The sequence below is a fragment of the Numenius arquata genome, chromosome 5 (assembly GCF_964106895.1).
Source record: "Numenius arquata chromosome 5, bNumArq3.hap1.1, whole genome shotgun sequence".
NCBI lineage: Eukaryota > Metazoa > Chordata > Aves > Charadriiformes > Scolopacidae > Numenius > Numenius arquata.
Window position 1 is genome coordinate 62,148,219 of NC_133580.1, and position 17,813 is coordinate 62,166,031.

Here is a 17,813-nt window from a genome sequence, read left to right on the forward strand (position 1 = left end):
CAATTTATGCTGCCAATAAGCACCTGATAATCTTTTAATACTCATTTTGTATGGCTGGAGAGGCTTCCCATCAAAATGGTGGGCTGTTCCGCTCACGTATGAAACAAAATTCATTACACACATCTGAGAGGTCTGCTTTACTACAAGGAGAGTTGGTTTCTGAAGTTAACAACACAAGATACCTTTCTTTGTCCAGGAAATACAAATCAGGTGTTAAAATGGTATCTTTTCTGTTTGGAACAGGCACCTTGTTTCTATCACCTGGCTGTTAATTTCCACTGTATTGGAGATTGACCCAGTTAGTTGATTTTTTTCATGAATAAAGAACAGAGTCTTGGTTCCCTTAACCCAGAAAGGCTCAAGCAAGAGAGGAAAATGCCTTGTTAACAGTCATGCCTGCTTTGGCTAATTCTTAACTCAAAATTCACCTTTCTCAAGCTTTTTTCCCCTCGGTCATAAAGCCACGACTTGCATCTCTACCTAGCACACTGATCTTTCTGCACACTGTTGATAGCCCCGCACCAAACCCTGCCCATCAGGGCTAGCACAACCCCAGGTTTGCTCTGTTACTCAACAAGAAAACGGGGGTACCGCACAGCTCCACTTCTTGCTGTATACTGGTGTTTCAGGCTCATATTCTTACCTTCAATTTGAAGAGTAACCTCCCTCTTCCTCACACTCGTGTTCGCTCTCCTCATTTCACTCATTCCTTTTATCCCAGTCTTCAGTATCACCACCACCCTCCAGGACTGCTCCCACCTGTTCTCCATTAGAATAAACGGGGCTGTAACGCTCTAAGCATGAGTTGACCCCACCAGAGACCCTCTCCTTGTTGACGGTGTCACTCTGCTCAGCAATCCAAAGCAACCTATAATCACAGTGGCTGGAATCATGCCTCACATAAAGTGTCTTTGATCGAGATGTCGGGAAAAAAAAAAAAACCCAAACCAAACAAAAAACAACCTAATAGGACAAAGAATAATAAGTTTAACAATGAGTAAGTGGAACAAAACTACTTAAGATCAATCCCCCTTTCTTCCTGCTGAACTTCAAAATTACCCTGTAAATGCCACCCTCAGTGAAAAAATCATTATAGGAAAAAAAAACCCTAAACATTAAGAATTTTCCTAATCACGGCATGTTTAGCTGCATTCAGAGACTCTGCATGAAATCCACAGAATGCAGCCATGCACAAAGCAATTGCTCTGTTTTCGTCTGTTCCCTGTTGACTATAGTTCAGGTGAAATTAATGCATTACATGATGGAATGTAACTCAAATTTGCTACAGCTTTTAGAAAGCCTTAATCCTGCAGGTGCTTACCTCAGTAATTTTGTTGTAGCAGATGTACCTAACGGCAGATGCACCTGGTATCACTTTCTGAATAGAAAGTACTGACTTAAACCACTTAATAACTGGGAAACCAGACGTTAGAAAAACAGGTGTTTTTGAAGTCCAGTGTTTTTGGCAACTAAACTAACTAAAAGTGCTAGGGTTAAGAAGACGTTAATTTGAAAATTCAGCCCCCACTGGGAAGTGGGCACTTCGAGAGTGACAATTCCTGCTTTCTTCCAATTTTAAACACTACTTCAAAAGGTATCAGACCCTTATGAAAGACTTACTATTACTTCGTCTGAAAATTCAACTCTTACTCGCTGAAAGATACTTCTATCCATCTCTGTGGCTTTGAATTTATGTACATTCCCAGTAGGCAAAGTGGAGCAGAAAACCATTAGACACACAGCACCTCAACCTCCTACACTGCCTGACACCTCTCTGAGGAAATTTGGGCTGCGAGACAGTTATCCACGGGGAAAATAAGGGAAGCTGAGACTGGGGAAGGGGGCAGGAGACATGTTTTTACACGTCTGTGTAGCCTCCTATTGCTAATAGCGCGGTTTCCCGACACGCTAGCTATCCAGATGGTGTAAAGGTTCGCAGGGTAACACTTTGGTTGAAGATAGGCCTAAATTTGCAAACGGGAAGTTTTGGGGGGGGGGGGGGGTTGTAAGGAGAAAGAAAACTCGTTATTCACAACAATTAGTCGAGTTAAAGCTATTTGTCAGGTAATGTGGATAAAGTAGGTCATTAACACCTGCTGGGTTATGGACTGCTTGGTTTGAGTCTGGTCATTCTTCACATGGAGGATGGAGAAAAATCTGGGAGTTTGAGCATATGAGAAGAATCTTAATAATTTGGAAAAAAGTACCCTCTTGAGGGTCAAAGAAACTCTGTTCTCCCAGGTGATGCTTGTGTATGGGCTTAAATAAAAAAGCTAACTGTTAGCCTAACTCATGTGGATTCAGGATCTAATATAGGGCCCATTTGTATTGTTTCCTCAGGATTTTAGTTTGTGGTCACAATTTTACATCAATTTCAATGAGACCGATGACAAAAGATGTATTTTGAGCCTCTATTATGCTCTCACAGAGAGATAACAGTATTTAATTCATGCATTCTGATTTTCATCAGTAGATCTCAAAGCACTTTAAAATGGTCTCATATATATTTAGGGTATGAGGCACGGATGCAGAAATGTATTCAAAGTCTTCCAGCAGACCAGTAGCTGAAGCAGGAACAGAAACCAGGGGCTCCAATCTTAAGGTTTTTCTATACTTTTCATTTGTAAGAATGTTCTAATACGCATTTAATAACAGTATTTAAGAGGAAGTTCATACAAGGAAAATACTGTGATTAGTAGTGTAGTTCATATCTACAGGAGGCACTGGATAACTAATATTAAACTATAGAAATGACAGTCATGTGGCTTCATACTGCTTGTTTCCTCCTAAATAACACTTTTTAAACGTTATCTATTCCTTCATTTCGTAGGCAAAGGAGTTAAAACTTTCACATTCAAAGCCTGGAAGTGATTTAATTTTATGTCTCCAAATCCCATCTCTTTGTTAGTACTAGTCTGGCCTGAATGGATGCTGGTTCTTTCGGTTAGGTTAGGAAATCCTTATAGTCCTTACGTGCAGTACAGAAGTTAAATAATCTGTTTCCCTTGCTATCGTGTCCAAGGCCTTAAAGCTGTGTTACAGAGCACTGATTGACAATCCGCTTGCTGATACAGCAACGCTACGCCCTGCTGTGGGGCTCCCTCCACAGCCTTGGCTTCTTTTTTCGTTGGGTTTTTGTGTGCGGTGGTGTTGCTTGTTGTTTTTTCTTGTTGTGTCGTGTTTTGTTTGAAACAGATGGAAGCGGTAATACCTAATAGGCTGCATGGGTTTGGTGTAGGAAAGGCCAGAAAGCTTGGATTGTGGGCAATAAAGCAAGAAAGGAGAATGAGCCACTCGATAGAGGCTGCGGCACAGTTAAAATCCTCGCTGCCGAAGGAGAATGAGCCACTCGATAGAGGCTGCGGCACAGTTAAAATCCTCGCTGCCGAAGAGAACGTAGTTGGAATATTCCTCGCAGCAGGGAAATCTCCCCAATGTATTGGAAGTCTCTGCCCTCTACTGGCATTCCTGAAGATCAGCCTCAACTCGGCTGTGGGAGTCTGCGATCGCATCCCAGAAGAGTTCTCGCAGGCAGTGTTGAGACTGGCCGGCCGTATTTATGAAGCAAATCCTTAAGAACATGGTGTTTCGGGAAGTGCCAGAATGACAGTGTCTGTCGGGGATCTAAATCTCAAGTGACATTTGCTATTGACTCCTGCAGGGCTTTTTCGGATGTCTGCCTGCTTCTCACCTTGTTCAACACTACAAGGGTTAGTCTGAAGCGTCTCCACATGCCATTACAGTCCCCATCTGTTTTCTTCCAGAGAGCCAATACAAGGAAGAAGAAACAAGACCATGTTACTTTTTGTTGTGGTGGTGGTGGTTTTCATTCCACTATAAAAAAAAAAAAAAAAAAAAAAAAAAAGAAGTGCTTGTTTAGCATAATGAATTATTTCAACAAAAGGTTTCAAAGTGCGATTTTGGGTGAATGTAGAACTGCAACTGCTGCATGACTCAGCTACCACCGTATTTGGAAACGTTTCCAGCTGTTTTCCTTGGGTGAAAAGCATAATTTCAAACCTTCATTTTGTGGCAATTGTTGTTAGCTAATTGGTACAAAACTGATTTTCCCATAAAAATATAACTTTGAAAAACTAATTAAATCTATTGGTAAAATATGTGAATTTCACTTCACAATGAAACCTGAAGACATTTGGACTCCGTCCTGCAAGGAACCAAAGGTTCTGCAAAGCAACAGGAGCTGGGTCAGGCTTTGCAGGATGGTGGCCTCAGTCCGAGCAGCAGCTCAGGTTCTTGCCCACTTACGCCCATGCGTTGAGTTTGGGGGGCGAGATCTGGGTGCACTTCTGTGAGAAGCTGCTGGAAGCTTCTCCCATGTCCAATAGAGCCAGTGCCCAGCTGACTCCAAGGTGGACCTGACGCTGGCCAAGGCCAAGCCCATCAGTGATGGTGGTGGCGCCTGTGGAATAACATATTTAAAGTAGGGGCGGGGGGAAACACCAAAAACTGTGCAATTGCAGCCAGAACAGAGAGAAGTGAGAATATGTGAGAGACACAACTCTGCAGACACCGAGGTCAGTGAAGGAGGATGACAGGGAGGTGCTCCAGGTGCTGGAACAGAGATTCCCCTGCAGCCTGTGGTGAAGACCACGGTGATGCCTGTTGATCCCCTGCAGCCCATGGAGGTTAGCAATGGAGCAGACACCCACCTGCAGCCCACAGAGGACACCATGCCAGAGCAGGTGGATGCCTGAAGGAAGCTGTCCTGGAGACACGGAGAGCCAACACTGGAGCAGGTTCGCTGGCAGGACTTGTGACCCGGTGGGGGACCCACAGTGGTGCAGTCTGTTCCTGAAGGACTGCACTCCAGGGAAGGGACCCACACTGGAGCAGTCCATGAAGAACTGCAGCTCATAGAAAGGACTCACATTGGAAGAGTTTGTGGAGAGTTGTCTCCCATGGGAGGGACCCCATGCTGGAGCAGGGAAAGACTGTGAGGAGTTGTATAGAAAAGCGCCTCACTAAATTGGACCTATGCATGTGAATTTTTTAATGACATCAGTTGTACAGTCCTAAATTTAAAAAATGGTAAATTCAGCTGCTTAATATATATAAGAAATTAATAAATACTGAATTCCTTAAATTAAAGGAGGATAAACTTCTGCAGTATTACATTGTTGTTGATGGTGCCATATAAATAGTAAAATATGCTGAATAATTCAGGGGTTCTCAACAACACCGGAGCAGAAATTCATCAGGTGTTGCATTTCTGCAAGAAGCACTAAATTGTCCCTGGCCAAGGCAGGGGGGTTGGACTAGGTGATCTTCAAAGTTCCCTTCCACCCCAGACCATTCAGTGAAAACCTTCACAACAGACCTGCAGTCTCCGGGTGTGGGTGTCAGTCTGTCTGTCTGTGTTTAGTATGGGTTAACTCCCTGCAGTTCCCACAGACTACATCTTTCCTTCTCATTGTAGCACCAGCAGATCTCTGAGCCTGCTGAAGGCACCAGGCAACCCAGGTGTTTCCAGTGTCAGGGTGGCTTTTGTTTGTTTTTTTTTAAGCTGGGATAAAGTTTGTAGAGACACAGGATGAAACTGGTCACATAAAGCCTCTTTTCCATCAAACTCCCCAGGTTAAACCGCTCACCTCAAGCAGCGAGTTTGACATGCAACTTGCTGACACCTTCGTTCTCGCTCTCAAGCTTCAATAATGCCTTTTTCCTATCTTTCCACTCACACCTGCAATTGATAAGAGTTAATAATCCAGGCAACAGTCTTCCATTCACAATTATGTTTGAACACTATTCACTCTTTCACAGTCAGCGTATTTCACCGCTTTTACATTACTACAGCCAATATATTATTGTTTCCAATAGCTATATTACTGCTTCTTAACCAGTAAGCACCAGTACAAGTTGAACAAGGACACTGGGAAAAGTGTTCTTGAACAAGAACACTGGGAAAACACAACGGAAATTTTTAAATTTTATAGAACGGGAAAATTGCTCGTATTTTCTACCATCCTTTCCCCTTCAAGCAAGAGGGGAAGAAGGACAGCTCAGTTGAGGACAACATTCCTGTTACTATATTCACACTCCCTTCAACACGGATTTCTTCCACCACACGTGTTTATACAGCAACTCTGTCTTACAAAAACCATAGCCTTTCATTTAATTAGCTGGGGTAATTAGAGCAGCAGTCAGGATATGCACAGCGGACCCCTGTGAGGCATTGAACAGGCACTGGAGCTAGAACTTCACAGTTACTGGTGGCACTACTTTGTGTTCAACACTGCCCCAACACCGCTGTTCTGCTTCTAGACCTGCGCTGGTGCATTCGTGCAATATGACATGGAAGGAGACAACCAGCCAGGCTGGGTCTCCACAAGCCCAGTGACCCTCTCCTTCGCAGAGACACCTCCCCTGCTCCCGAGGCCCTATCTCCAGTCCACACTGGCAGAGCATACCTGAAGCATCCAGGTCAGAACCACAGATCTGCCTCAGGTTTTCCTACCAGGACCATCAGGCCTTTCGAGTGAAGGAGGAGGACTCAATCTAGCTTTCAGAATGCATGGATTGCGCCTCAATTGTCTTTTTCTGACCACCTGTTCTCTACCGAAATCTAAACCTGGTTTCCCTCTTTCCTCCTGTATAATCTCAGGGCTGGTGAGTCACAGCCTTCAACTTAGTTCCACATGACTGACGACCAGCCATTTGCCTTTTTCACCAGGTTATAAATAACACCCTTAAGGTCCAGGTATGTGCACATCATCTACAAAAGATGCCTGAAAGGCCCCTATAGCCCATAGGAAGTAAGAGTCTCTGCTCGTCTTAGTCCCATTTCCTGTGTTATCATCTGCCACGGTTCTGTAAAAACATCCACGAGCCACAGAGCCTGCTAGATCTCCTTGGCCCTGTGCTCCTACACAGATGTATAAAAGCACATCTGGAATCCCAGCTGTGCTCCCTTCACCATTCAAGAGTTTGATCTGCTCTTCAGGGAGCAGATTGAGACATAAGTCAATAGATGTTTGCAAGACAACACAGCAATGTGAAAGCAACTTGGACACTCAACTAGCTTGGCAGAGAGAAGCCTTCATATCACGTAAGCTTGTAGTACGATAGCTCTTCCCTTTTCCAGAATAATCAAGTAACACCTTAAGAGTTTCATTCCTTCACTCCATTCCTTCATTCCAGTTTTCAACTGAAGAAATCGCTGGTCAAACAGAATGGCTGCAAGTCTTCCATTTAAAATCAAAAAGCAGCTTCATGAATTGAGTTTCTGACCGGTTTGACAGTACATAAAAATTTCCCTCTACATCTCTGCATCCAGCAGGACAAACCACGTAAAGGGACAGTCACACTAAAACAGGCAATTGTGCAGCCATATGACTGTGTTAAAATTGACATAGCCACATGTGAGCTTTTCTGAGTGGGAAGAAGGAAAAGGCTTCCTGGCTGCTGGCAGCAAATCCTTCCCCAGCACAATCCTGAAGCTACTAAAAAAAAAGTGGATAAACTGCTTAAAATGTTAATTTGCGTTAGAGTGACGGAGACAGCCCAGTACATAAAACAATATATATTTATTTAGCACAAAAAGTCCCATATTCAAGTAGAAGTGTATATGCTTTTTCTAGAATTTCTTTACGACACTTTGCTTTTAGAAAAATTAAAGAAATATCATGACTAACACAAAGACATACTAAGCATTTGGCAGAACGACTGTTTTATCCTACAACTGTAGGTCTGATAGCAGCTTTTAAACTGTAAGGCAAATTAGAAACTCCTCCTCAAGTGAGTAATCTCTATACAGTTCCATTAACTCAAGTGGAACATTCACAAGAAAAATATTACGAGACTAGGACATTATATATGACTGTAACGTTTCCTATAATTACAGCCAATATTATATGCAGGGGGGGAGTTACATTCTCAGACAGGAAAAGACAGACTACTGAAAGATTTACAGTAAATTGCCAGAAACACTGACCGAGAAAACAAACCCAACCATTATATATGTGATTACATGACATAATTAAGCACAATTCCCATTTCAGAGAAAATGGGTAAGCTGACATATAATGCTCAGAATCAGGACATCTACAGACTTTAAAGCCTGCAACTTTCATTTAGAGACAAATACTTGATACTTGTTGATAAACGAATGCCAATAGCACACAACTGACAGCACTGAAATATTACTTGAAATCTGGTTCCATTAATGACATAACTGCAATCACTGGACACAGAATACCAGCCAATTATACTGGCAGACAGATCTTCCATAGCTTCTCCTTTGCTGAAGTTCCACCCTCTTAAGTGACCGACATCAAAGATGTGCTGCAACGAGTTCAGTCTTCCCTCCTGTAGTTACCACCTGGATTAGACTCCCCGAGTTTGGTCGGCTCTTTCCTGTTACCCAGTCATAAAATGTTCTGTTTCAAAAATAAATGGATAAAACAGGGTGAGGAGGAGGGGAAAAAAAAAACCCATGCTACTATCAGGTATATCAACAGAAAGCATAAAATAAAAGCCTATTACTTTCCCTTCTTTTCCTACTGCCCTCTCTAGTGATTTCTGTGTATGTTGTTGACTAGCAATGCCATCACTGGATTCAGACCTTCAGAGCCAGACAGAGGCCCAGAGAAATCCATAGGGCTTTACAGTGCACACACAGGATTTTCAGAACATCTCAAAGGAAAAGGCCAGGAGCTTCAAATGTCAAAGTGGCAAGCCAAAGCCAGAAGGTTTTTCCAAGTTTAAAAAAAAAAAAAAAAAAAATTAAAAAGGGAAGGAGAAGCTACTTAAGTTGCCTTTACAGTATATATCTATCTATACAGGAACACAGATTCATGGCTAAAATAAGAGTTGCTAAACCAATTACTGTACCAACAGGCCATTATAATGCTTAGATATTTAACTGTGACAGGGATCTCGGCAGAAGCACAGAAAGCCTTAAGACATCCAATATAATGCTGAGTAAGGTGGACTCATTCTGGACTCCTTATCAAAATGCAGTACAAATTCTATACTCAAAATATAATACAAAAAAATGCAGTATATTCTTCAGGTCTATCAACCCTTCCAATATTGCAGACATAGCAGGATATCCCAACATGGCAGTCGCCACCTGACACAACAGCTTCCAGGGCACAAAATTCAAGTGCCGTATGGGAAAAGATCTCCTGCATCCTTCCCAAGATGCGGATGTTACCAACACTTTAACACCATTAGGTGTTTTTCTTCCACAGCCAGTGAGATTTTTTTTTTCAGTTTTCAAAGCTGGATTTAAAGTTTAGGGAATTAGAACCCAAGAAATAAAACAAAGCAATCAACCTAATTCTCCCGTAAAGAAAAAATATTTTAAACTTAAAATTCAAAAAATGAATTTGTAAAACCACAACATCTGGCTAAGCAGTCTCTGAAGCACAGTAAATTAAAGAACTTTTTTTGAACATTTTTAGGCCAACTAAATTCAATTGATGGGTCCCTTTTAAAGAGGCACATCAAACAGCTGCAAAGACTTTTCGCAATAAAAACCATTTCCCTCTCGGACATCCAACTTAAAAAAAAAAATCCCCCCAAAAAAGGAAATCCAATGTCAGAACTAAACTGCTCTCTGAACAATTAGCAACAGGGTAAAAGGAATTTCAGCATCAGTTCTAAAAGACTTTAAAAGTATGTAAGAGTAAAGCCCTTTACAACGTACGAACGTAGATTCATCTTTTTTTTTTCCTCAAAGAGACAAGACAGTTGTGTCCGTATTTTTTTCCTTTTGACAGCTCACCCTCAGCAGAATCTTTACTCCCCATCACATCACAGAAAGCCGTACTTACACTACACCTTCTCTGAGAGGAACATGCAATAAGATGCAGCAGCAAGAGGGACAGTGAGGAATTGCTTAGTCATCACACAGATACTCACTCAGCAACGAATTCTAAGGGAGTCCAGGAGCTGAAATCTGCGTCAGGCATTGATTTCCTGTTTGCTGGTGTATCTAAGGTAACCCTGTGATTAAAAAAGATAAGCCTCTTATTCATACATCATGTTCCTGATAAGCACCACCTGCTTCTATTCATTGCTGTAATGTATGCTTGACTTTTACACCACGTGGTATAGATTTCCCTTGCATCCTCTACAAGTGTTAACAGCATATAGCCATCAGTTTCCATGTATATCAAAGGCTCCAACCTATAATCCCTCATCTTACCGGCTTGCTGATGACATCCAGCCCATTAAGGCAATCATTTAGCCCCCAGCTCCCTTGCAGTCTCTCTCCTGCAGACAGGGAATGGCAGTAATATGCCTGTTCGCACATACAGCCCAGCACGTATGCACCACATCCACGCTTCCAAATAGCCTCATGCCAGCTGCAAATGCAGGGAGTGAGTGCACGAGCACAGGAGTTTTGACTTTGGTGATACATACTTACGATACACACAATGATATTAAGGGTGGAACTTTTCACAACTCCCTCACTGAGATGATGTTAACAATCCAAGATATAATTACTCTTTTAAAAATTCACTGAAGAACAGAGTTCTGCATGAGAACTATGCAAGTGCAGAACGCCCAAAAGCCCAGTGATGTTGGTGTCTGCCTGTTCGTAAAGCTCTACAGAAGGTGGTGTCAATTACCCCAACACTTTTAATGCTGTTGCTCTCTGACCTAAAAAAGTGTGCATAAGACCACGTATAGGAGGAAAACAAAGCAGGGAGAATTCAGGCAGTGTTCCAAATCCCTATACAGAACTCTTCTCTCTAAAGTTTTGGGTCCTGAACTAGATATGGACCTGGCAAGAAAAATACTCTTAATTTTTGCAGCAGAATTGATAAATGTAGACATAGTAAAGGCCCACTGAGCCATCCACTTTTTACTAGCTTTCCCCATCAAAAAGAAAGCTGTAACAAGCAAGCACAAGTTCAACCTTTTCTTTTCACAGATCCCCAAAGTGACCTAAGTTTACTGATCAAGCATAGATACACATAACCTTATGAAGAAGCATCTTTAACCAAGACAAAACTTGTCAAGTAATCCTGCACTTTACTATTATCACACAGCTAAGTCTAAAACTGCGCTGAATAGCTCATCTCATTTTCAGAGTTCTGCCTGTACTGGGGGAAAAAAAAAAAAAAAAAGCATCATGTTAATGCATGGCTACAGTTTAACTGGTTAAAAGTGAATCAAATTTTAACCCCAACATCCACTACTGTTTTGCAAAGAAAAGGAGAACTTAATCGTTTTTAGGGTGACTTGCGTATCATTTTGTTCATATGTTCAACATGCCTCCTTTCTCTGTGAAAATCTAACTAGGTCTGAGAAGCTGTTTGTATACTGTGAACAGGACATGGTGAACATACCCATGTACCTCCAGGCTACAGCAGTAATTAAATTAAACAACGTCGGGAGAGGCAACTATGCAACCACTTACGGTAAAATAGCAACAGCAGCAGAACCAGATGGTAGGCCACTATTGGCACCAGCTAAACTCTGACAAAGCTGATGCACCGCTCCTTTGGCCATGCCGTAGCCAATCATCCCTAATAATTAAAAACAGGAAAATTAGAGCACAATCAAAACAGCTGTCATTATGCAGTATGATAATATTCATCAAATAAATTGAGTTTCTAAGTTTAAGACCACTTACTACAGACAGAACAGAATCACAGACTTCTAAAATATATCAAAACATACATATTAAAAAAAAAAAAAAAAAAAACACACAACCAAAAGCTCTTACTAGACATCCAGGAACTATCACAGAACTCAGTTTAGTCAGCACTACAGAAATAAGCAGCTTACCGAGTTAAGTACATTTAGCTCATGCACCCAAATGTAGCCTGAAGGGTGGGACCTACAGGGCTAACCTTAAAAGCCTAAGAGGGTAAGTGTGAAGATGCTCATATACTTTAATAGGCAACCATCCATTAATTTTAACCATATGACTAAGGTATTTGCAGGTTTGAACCCAAACAGATAGAGCTCAGTTCTCTCAAGAACTGTAATTTCCTTGGTCAGCATCGCAAGTCTGACAGGCCCTTTGGAGAAAACTGAAAATTACTAGCTAACCTGCCAGTAAGGAAACCTCTTCCTAGATTGTTGCTTTCTAGGCAGACAGTATATAGAGCACAAGAGCAACAGGAATGAGAGCATAAGGCACACTGGTGAGGTACAAGATCTGGACAATCAGGGTGCTATAGGTCCAAGATGTCTCATGCTATATATCTGCCAAGCAGTCTGGACACAGACTAAGCACATGAGAAAACGTAAGTCTACTACACCTGGATGCCTTTCTACCCATCCATATAACTACACAGCCCCCTTCCAATGCTCCTGAGCAAGTATTTTGTATCAAAGATACAAAGGTAATTTTGCATTGCAGAAACTTTTCATCATATTCAATTAGACATATTGTATAATATCCATTTTTATCAGGTGGAATCATGGGCAGCAGTAGCTACCTTATTTTATCATTACAATAAAAATATTTGCATCTATATCATATTCACCTCTTGCCTCGTCTAAACCAAACATTCCAAGTCTTCTTAAACCCTTTCATGCTTCTGCAGTTCTTAGCCATCACTGTCAGACCACTTCTGTAACTGTTTATATCATTCCCAGTATTCTTCAATTCGCATTATGTAATCAACATTTACACACAGGAAAAGAAAAATCACACTAACAGCAAACAAGAAAAAGACAATTCCATCCATAGTGGTTGGTAGTAAGAAGCCTAACAAGTCATATTTGCAAATATTGAGTAACAACTGTTTCCCAATTCTTCCTGCTGTTAATAAGTTACATGTGTTTTCCCAAAGCACTGTTGTGTCTTTCAGAAAAATCCAGACTCGTTGAAACCAACTAGTTCAAAACACGAAAGCAGATCACTGATTCCTGTGTTGTGGTCCCTACCTCCCAAAACCACCCAAACAAAAAACAACATGAAAGTTTGCCAGAGTTCACATTTTTCCATTGGTATATGGTCAGTCAGCAGTGCACAGTAAATTATTCATCTGCTCATTCTCATAAAACAAGTCTTTTATCTTCAGACTATGCCAGATGCAGCTGTAAACATAGAAGATAAATAATTAACTAGAAAAATACAGCATCTGCCTCCTCAACAGTTTTAGACACAGCTTTCAGGAATATTCATAAATGTTGTAGGTTGTAGAATGTTAGTATCTATGTCTCATCAATATATTGCTGAAATCAAACTAATAAAAGATTAGGAAATAAGAGTATTTGTCTCAAACTTTCCCCTCCCTGCCTATGGGCTTGGGTGTCGGTGGCCCTTTTTTTTTAAAAAAAAAAAAAAAAGACTTTAAATTGCTCCCAGATTTCTTCCTCCATGCAGACCAACATGGTGAGGAACGAGACGAAAAAAACTAACAAAGTTCATATCAGATAGCTAGTGGAGGGCAAAGCTGAAGGTCAGCAAGCTTATCTATGTCAGAAACAAAGGTAGACTGGAATCAGAACATGAACAGGACAAGCACATTTAACAGAATCAGCTGACTCATCACCAATGGAAAAATTAGGCAATTAAGGACTGCCTTTCAGAACACAAATAGGAGACTAAACTCTATTTAAGCACTATACTTACAGCTTGCTGTGTGCTAATATTCTTCATTACTTTCCAAACTTTTTTACTGTATCATATACATTTCACCAGTGCATGTCAAATATCATTTAAATACTGATTCTCTGTTTGCCCTCCAGCTTCAAGAGATTCAGTATTGCTACCTGTAAAATTACACTTTCCTTAAGTGTTTCAGAAGCAATTTTCCATTTGTGCTAGATGTCAAGGAACTGGGGAGTGAAACTGTTGCTTCTCAAACAAGAATGCTCAGACTAACGGACAGCTATAGCTGCTGATGTCCCAGCAGTTACCACACGTTGCATTTTACCTGGAGTTCCAGATAAAGCAGCTTGAGCTCCCGTCAAAGTCAAGAGGCCGCCTTCTTTCAGATGTTTTGTGGCGAGATGGCTGGAAATAGTGGATGTCCAAACGCTCTGCTTCCACATCAGATCACAGTTTTTGTATAAAGCTGATTAAGAACAGAATTAGTGAAATTAACTCAAAGATAGAAGACTTCTAACTCTAATTTCCTGTCACGCAGAATGCAACAGCCTATGAAAACACGCTTTCTACCATTTTCTGCTTCCACATGAGGCAAAATATCAATTTACGTCTTTTCTATCTCCCTTCTCTTTGGGTTCCGAGTCTCAGCTCTACAGCATACATTCTAGGCAGTTATCTGCCTTCTCACTACCCAAAACTAAAAAAAAAAATAAAATAAAATAAAATAAACAAACACAAGATAGTTTAATTAGCTCTGCATTAATGGTTCAAAGATTTCTGAGCTCTTGAAACTTCTGTAGGAGTTCTCAGTCTACGTCAAGGATCTCAAAACTTTCACATTAGCCTCATCTCACCTTGCAGTGGCGCGATCTGTCTCTTTCCATAACTTCCTCACTGGCTGCAAAAGAGCTACGCTCCATCAGTATGCAGATAGAATTTTTTTTTTTTTTTTGTTCAACTCCTTTATCTCTTGGAGTCTTCTTTCTTATCATCAGATTACTTCATAAACCAAGAATCAATCTATCTGACGGCAGTAGGCTGGTACGGAGTATCACACATCTGCACTCTACTAGCGTGCATTCCAGTGTCTCTACGTACTGGAGTGCAACCTCTGGTAAGGCAGCCTTCTGGAGAAGGTGCACCAATAACTTCAAATTAAAGCAAAATCTGAACTCTTAGCATTTTTTATGATCAATATATGCATGGGAAAAGAGGAAAAACAATAGCTAGATGTGTCAAAGATTTTAGTGTTCAGAAAGCACTGTTTCCATCACACAACATGGAATAAGCATAAATAAGTCTGTGACATAAGCCAAGTGCCTATCTCAAGATATCCTGCAACCCTACCAATAACATTACTACAAATTAGGGTTATGATAAATTACCTTATTTAAAATATGGTGCACACAATAACCATCTAATATAATGCAACTGCGGTGTGTGTATGCCTTTCCACATTGTCCCTCTTTAAAAAGCAATCTTTGCTTGTAAAGTCTGAACGGGAAGAGGGGAAGAAAAGGACACATTTTAACAGATTTACTCCAGGCAGAAAACAAGGTGCTTTTTTTCTTTTTCTTGTATCTCTACACTAGTGGGTAAAGTATAAAATTTCATTCAGAATATTCCATCTTTAAAAGGTTTTTCAAAGCTGAAGTCTTTTTTCTGTAGCATGATCTCAGCTCATTAGACAGCTGCTTCCAATTCTGTACTGCACAGTAATAGCTCAGAGAACTGCATGAAGTAACTGAGGTTTTATGCACAAAGCAATGAATTAGGAAACAACATCGACGTTTATACTCAGCCACTGTCTCGTGCAACTTGCCTGACACAGGTAACTCGGCAAAGGTAAATTCATAGATAATAATGCTGAACTGCTTGATAAAGTGCATCAAGATTTTTCCAATGAAAACTGGTGTATCTGAGAGTATTACTGAGAATAGTAAACGCTGTGCAAATTTAACAGACAGCGGAAATTCAGAGCAGCACTAAGAAGCATTGGGACTGAGCTATCTTGTACTTTTACGCTCACATCTTCTTCTGGACTCAGGAAGGAAGATGATCTCAAATATCTTTATTACCATGATTTTTAAGGATTCCTCTCAGTTTTCATTCACGTGTTCACTAGCACACATGTACCAAAGGCTTACATTTAGCTTTGGCGCTGCCTCCAGCCCATCCTCCTGCTACACAGAGGATTGCATCCACTTTTTCTTCACCAAGAAGTTTTCCAACCTCTGTTGTCACCTTCAATACACAGAACAAAGACATATTGAAAACACCAGACTGATAAGGTAAAGAAGTAAAAATATCAAGACTGCATTAAAGTTACTTTTTTTCCAGTTATGTAGTTGAGTAACACAGCACAGAGCAATTTAAACAGCCACAAAAAATTAACATCTATGATCTATAAATCTCTAAACAAAGTAAATGTGTTAAAAAATAACTATAGATGAAAGTCAGAGCAATGAAAATCAGACTGTACAGTGCACGATGTCACTGGAAATAACCGATTTGAGCAGAACTGAAAGATCTGACCCTTACCTATACCATTAACAAAAATTCGTATTTGTGACCTACTTTTTGACAAGGTTCTTCTCTGGATACAGTGCTGTTGGGAAACGAAACTCCAGGTTTGACCAGGTCTACTGGTGTCACTTTGGATGACAGTGCAAGAAATGAACAACTGAAGATTAGCTGCCTTATTGCCTCTATGTAGACAACAACCATCAGTTTGTATCCAGCCTCTAAATTTGAGTTTGTACACTTTTAGTTATCCGGTATCTTTTTCTCTTTCAAGCATAAGGCTTCACAGTTGGTAATGAATTTGTTGGCTAAGAATTTTCTCTTTTCTCTTCAAAGTGAAAAGCAAATAATCCATCTCTCAACAAAAGAAAAAAAAATCCACTGGTTTTCACAGAGGCTCAGTATTGAAAAACACATTGCAACCGTTCTATATAACTCTCTAAAAGCCTGAAGAGTTGTGTATATATAAAGAAAACATATTGGCTAGTGATTCAGTTGATCAGTAAGAGAAACAGGCTCGAAAGTTAACATTTAAGAAAAAACAATCCTATCTCTCCCGAATAAAACAGAACATTTTTTAGGCTAGCTTTGATTCTCCCGTGTTCACCTTTGTGGAAACCAGTGCGTTCCCTGTGGATCCCATCAGGGCTCCGGGTTTGCATGCTTTGAGTATACCATCTACCCACACACTGCACATTTGAGTGTTAGGACATTAGAAAGAACCATTGCGTGTTAAGATGTCTTAATCCATCTTCATCTGAGTCAGCCCGCGACTCTTCAAATCACCAAAACAATGCAAAACCGCCTTACGTGCTGAACCTCCGAAACCCCGGATCGAGCTCTTTCTGCACATTCACGCATCCATGCGGTTAGAAGAACATTACGTTAAACAGAAGCAGTGAGGAGCAGGAGCTGGGATGTTCGGGTTCACAGCCGGCAGCAGCACCGGCTCCTCCGCCCCACAGCGGCGGCTTCTGGCCTGAAGCCGGCCCCATCCCCACCGCCGCCTTCCCCACCGCGGCGGACAGGCCGGGGTGGGGGGGGGGAGACGGGAGACTGGATGTCACCGCTTCCACAGCCTTCAGCCCCCGGGCAGCGCCCGCCCCGCACCCCGACGCCGACCCACCTGCTCGGCCTGCTCGGGGAAGGACTCGGTAGCCCCCACCACCACGTTGGCGCTGGCGTCCTCGTTCTCCGCCAGGTCGATGCTGGCCACCCACTGCCGTGACGAGAGGAACGGCGCGTTAGCGGGCCCGCTCCTTCAAACAAACGCCTCCCGCTGGGGCCGGCTCCCCGCCTCGCCGCCACCCCCCGGCCCGCCGCTTACCCAGTTCCTGGACTTGAAGTACCGCACGCACTGGGACCCCAGCGCCCCTCTGCCCCCGTACACCAGTACCCTGCCCGCCGCCGCCATGCTCGCTGTTCGCCCGCCCGACTCTGGATCAAGCTCCGCTCTCGCCTCCCGGCCGGCCCCGCCTGCGCATGCGGGCTGCCCCCGACGGGGGGCGGGCGGGGGGCGGCGGCGCCCGGCCTAGCGGGCCGTGCCGGAGGAGGGGAAGCCCCGGTACCTCGGCCCAGCCCCAGCCTGCCCCCCCGAGGGGTCAGGGGGTGCCGCTGGGGCAGTTTTACCTCAGGAAATCCTGCGGCCTCCCCGCGCCTGGTTCGGTGCGAAAGACAGTCGTCCCCCCCCCCCCCCCCCCCGCACTGATCTCCGGCGGCGGGCTGTGTTACCTGCCTCGCCGGGGAT

The 17,813-nt window shown here is 42.4% G+C and overlaps 1 protein-coding gene across 1 annotated transcript; it reads right to left on the reverse strand.

The window, feature by feature from the left end:
- Nucleotides 1-7,526: 7,526 nt before the first annotated feature.
- On the reverse strand, nt 7,527-17,480 carry QDPR (quinoid dihydropteridine reductase). The gene is made up of 7 exons (XM_074147901.1): nt 17,394-17,480; nt 17,193-17,285; nt 15,691-15,787; nt 13,869-14,009; nt 11,393-11,501; nt 9,886-9,969; nt 7,527-8,396 (listed from the first exon to the last, which is right to left on the reverse strand). Exons 1-7 carry the CDS (start codon nt 17,478-17,480, stop codon nt 8,291-8,293), a joined length of 717 nt encoding a protein of 238 aa, XP_074004002.1. The 3' UTR covers nt 7,527-8,290.
- Between the last annotated feature and the right edge of the window lie 333 nt (nt 17,481-17,813).

Excerpts from the sequence above, each read along its gene's own strand:
- QDPR (XM_074147901.1), bottom strand. The coding sequence starts at position 17,480 with ATGGCGGCGGCGGGCAGGGTACTGGTGTACGGGGGCAGAGGGGCGCTG. Across the intron at positions 17,286-17,393 it reads ACTTCAAGTCCAGGAACTGG|TGGGTGGCCAGCATCGACCT; the intron begins GTAAGCGGCGGG and ends TCGTCACGGCAG. Across the intron at positions 11,502-13,868 it reads TGCTTTATCTGGAACTCCAG|GGATGATTGGCTACGGCATG; the intron begins GTAAAATGCAAC and ends TTTAATTATTAG.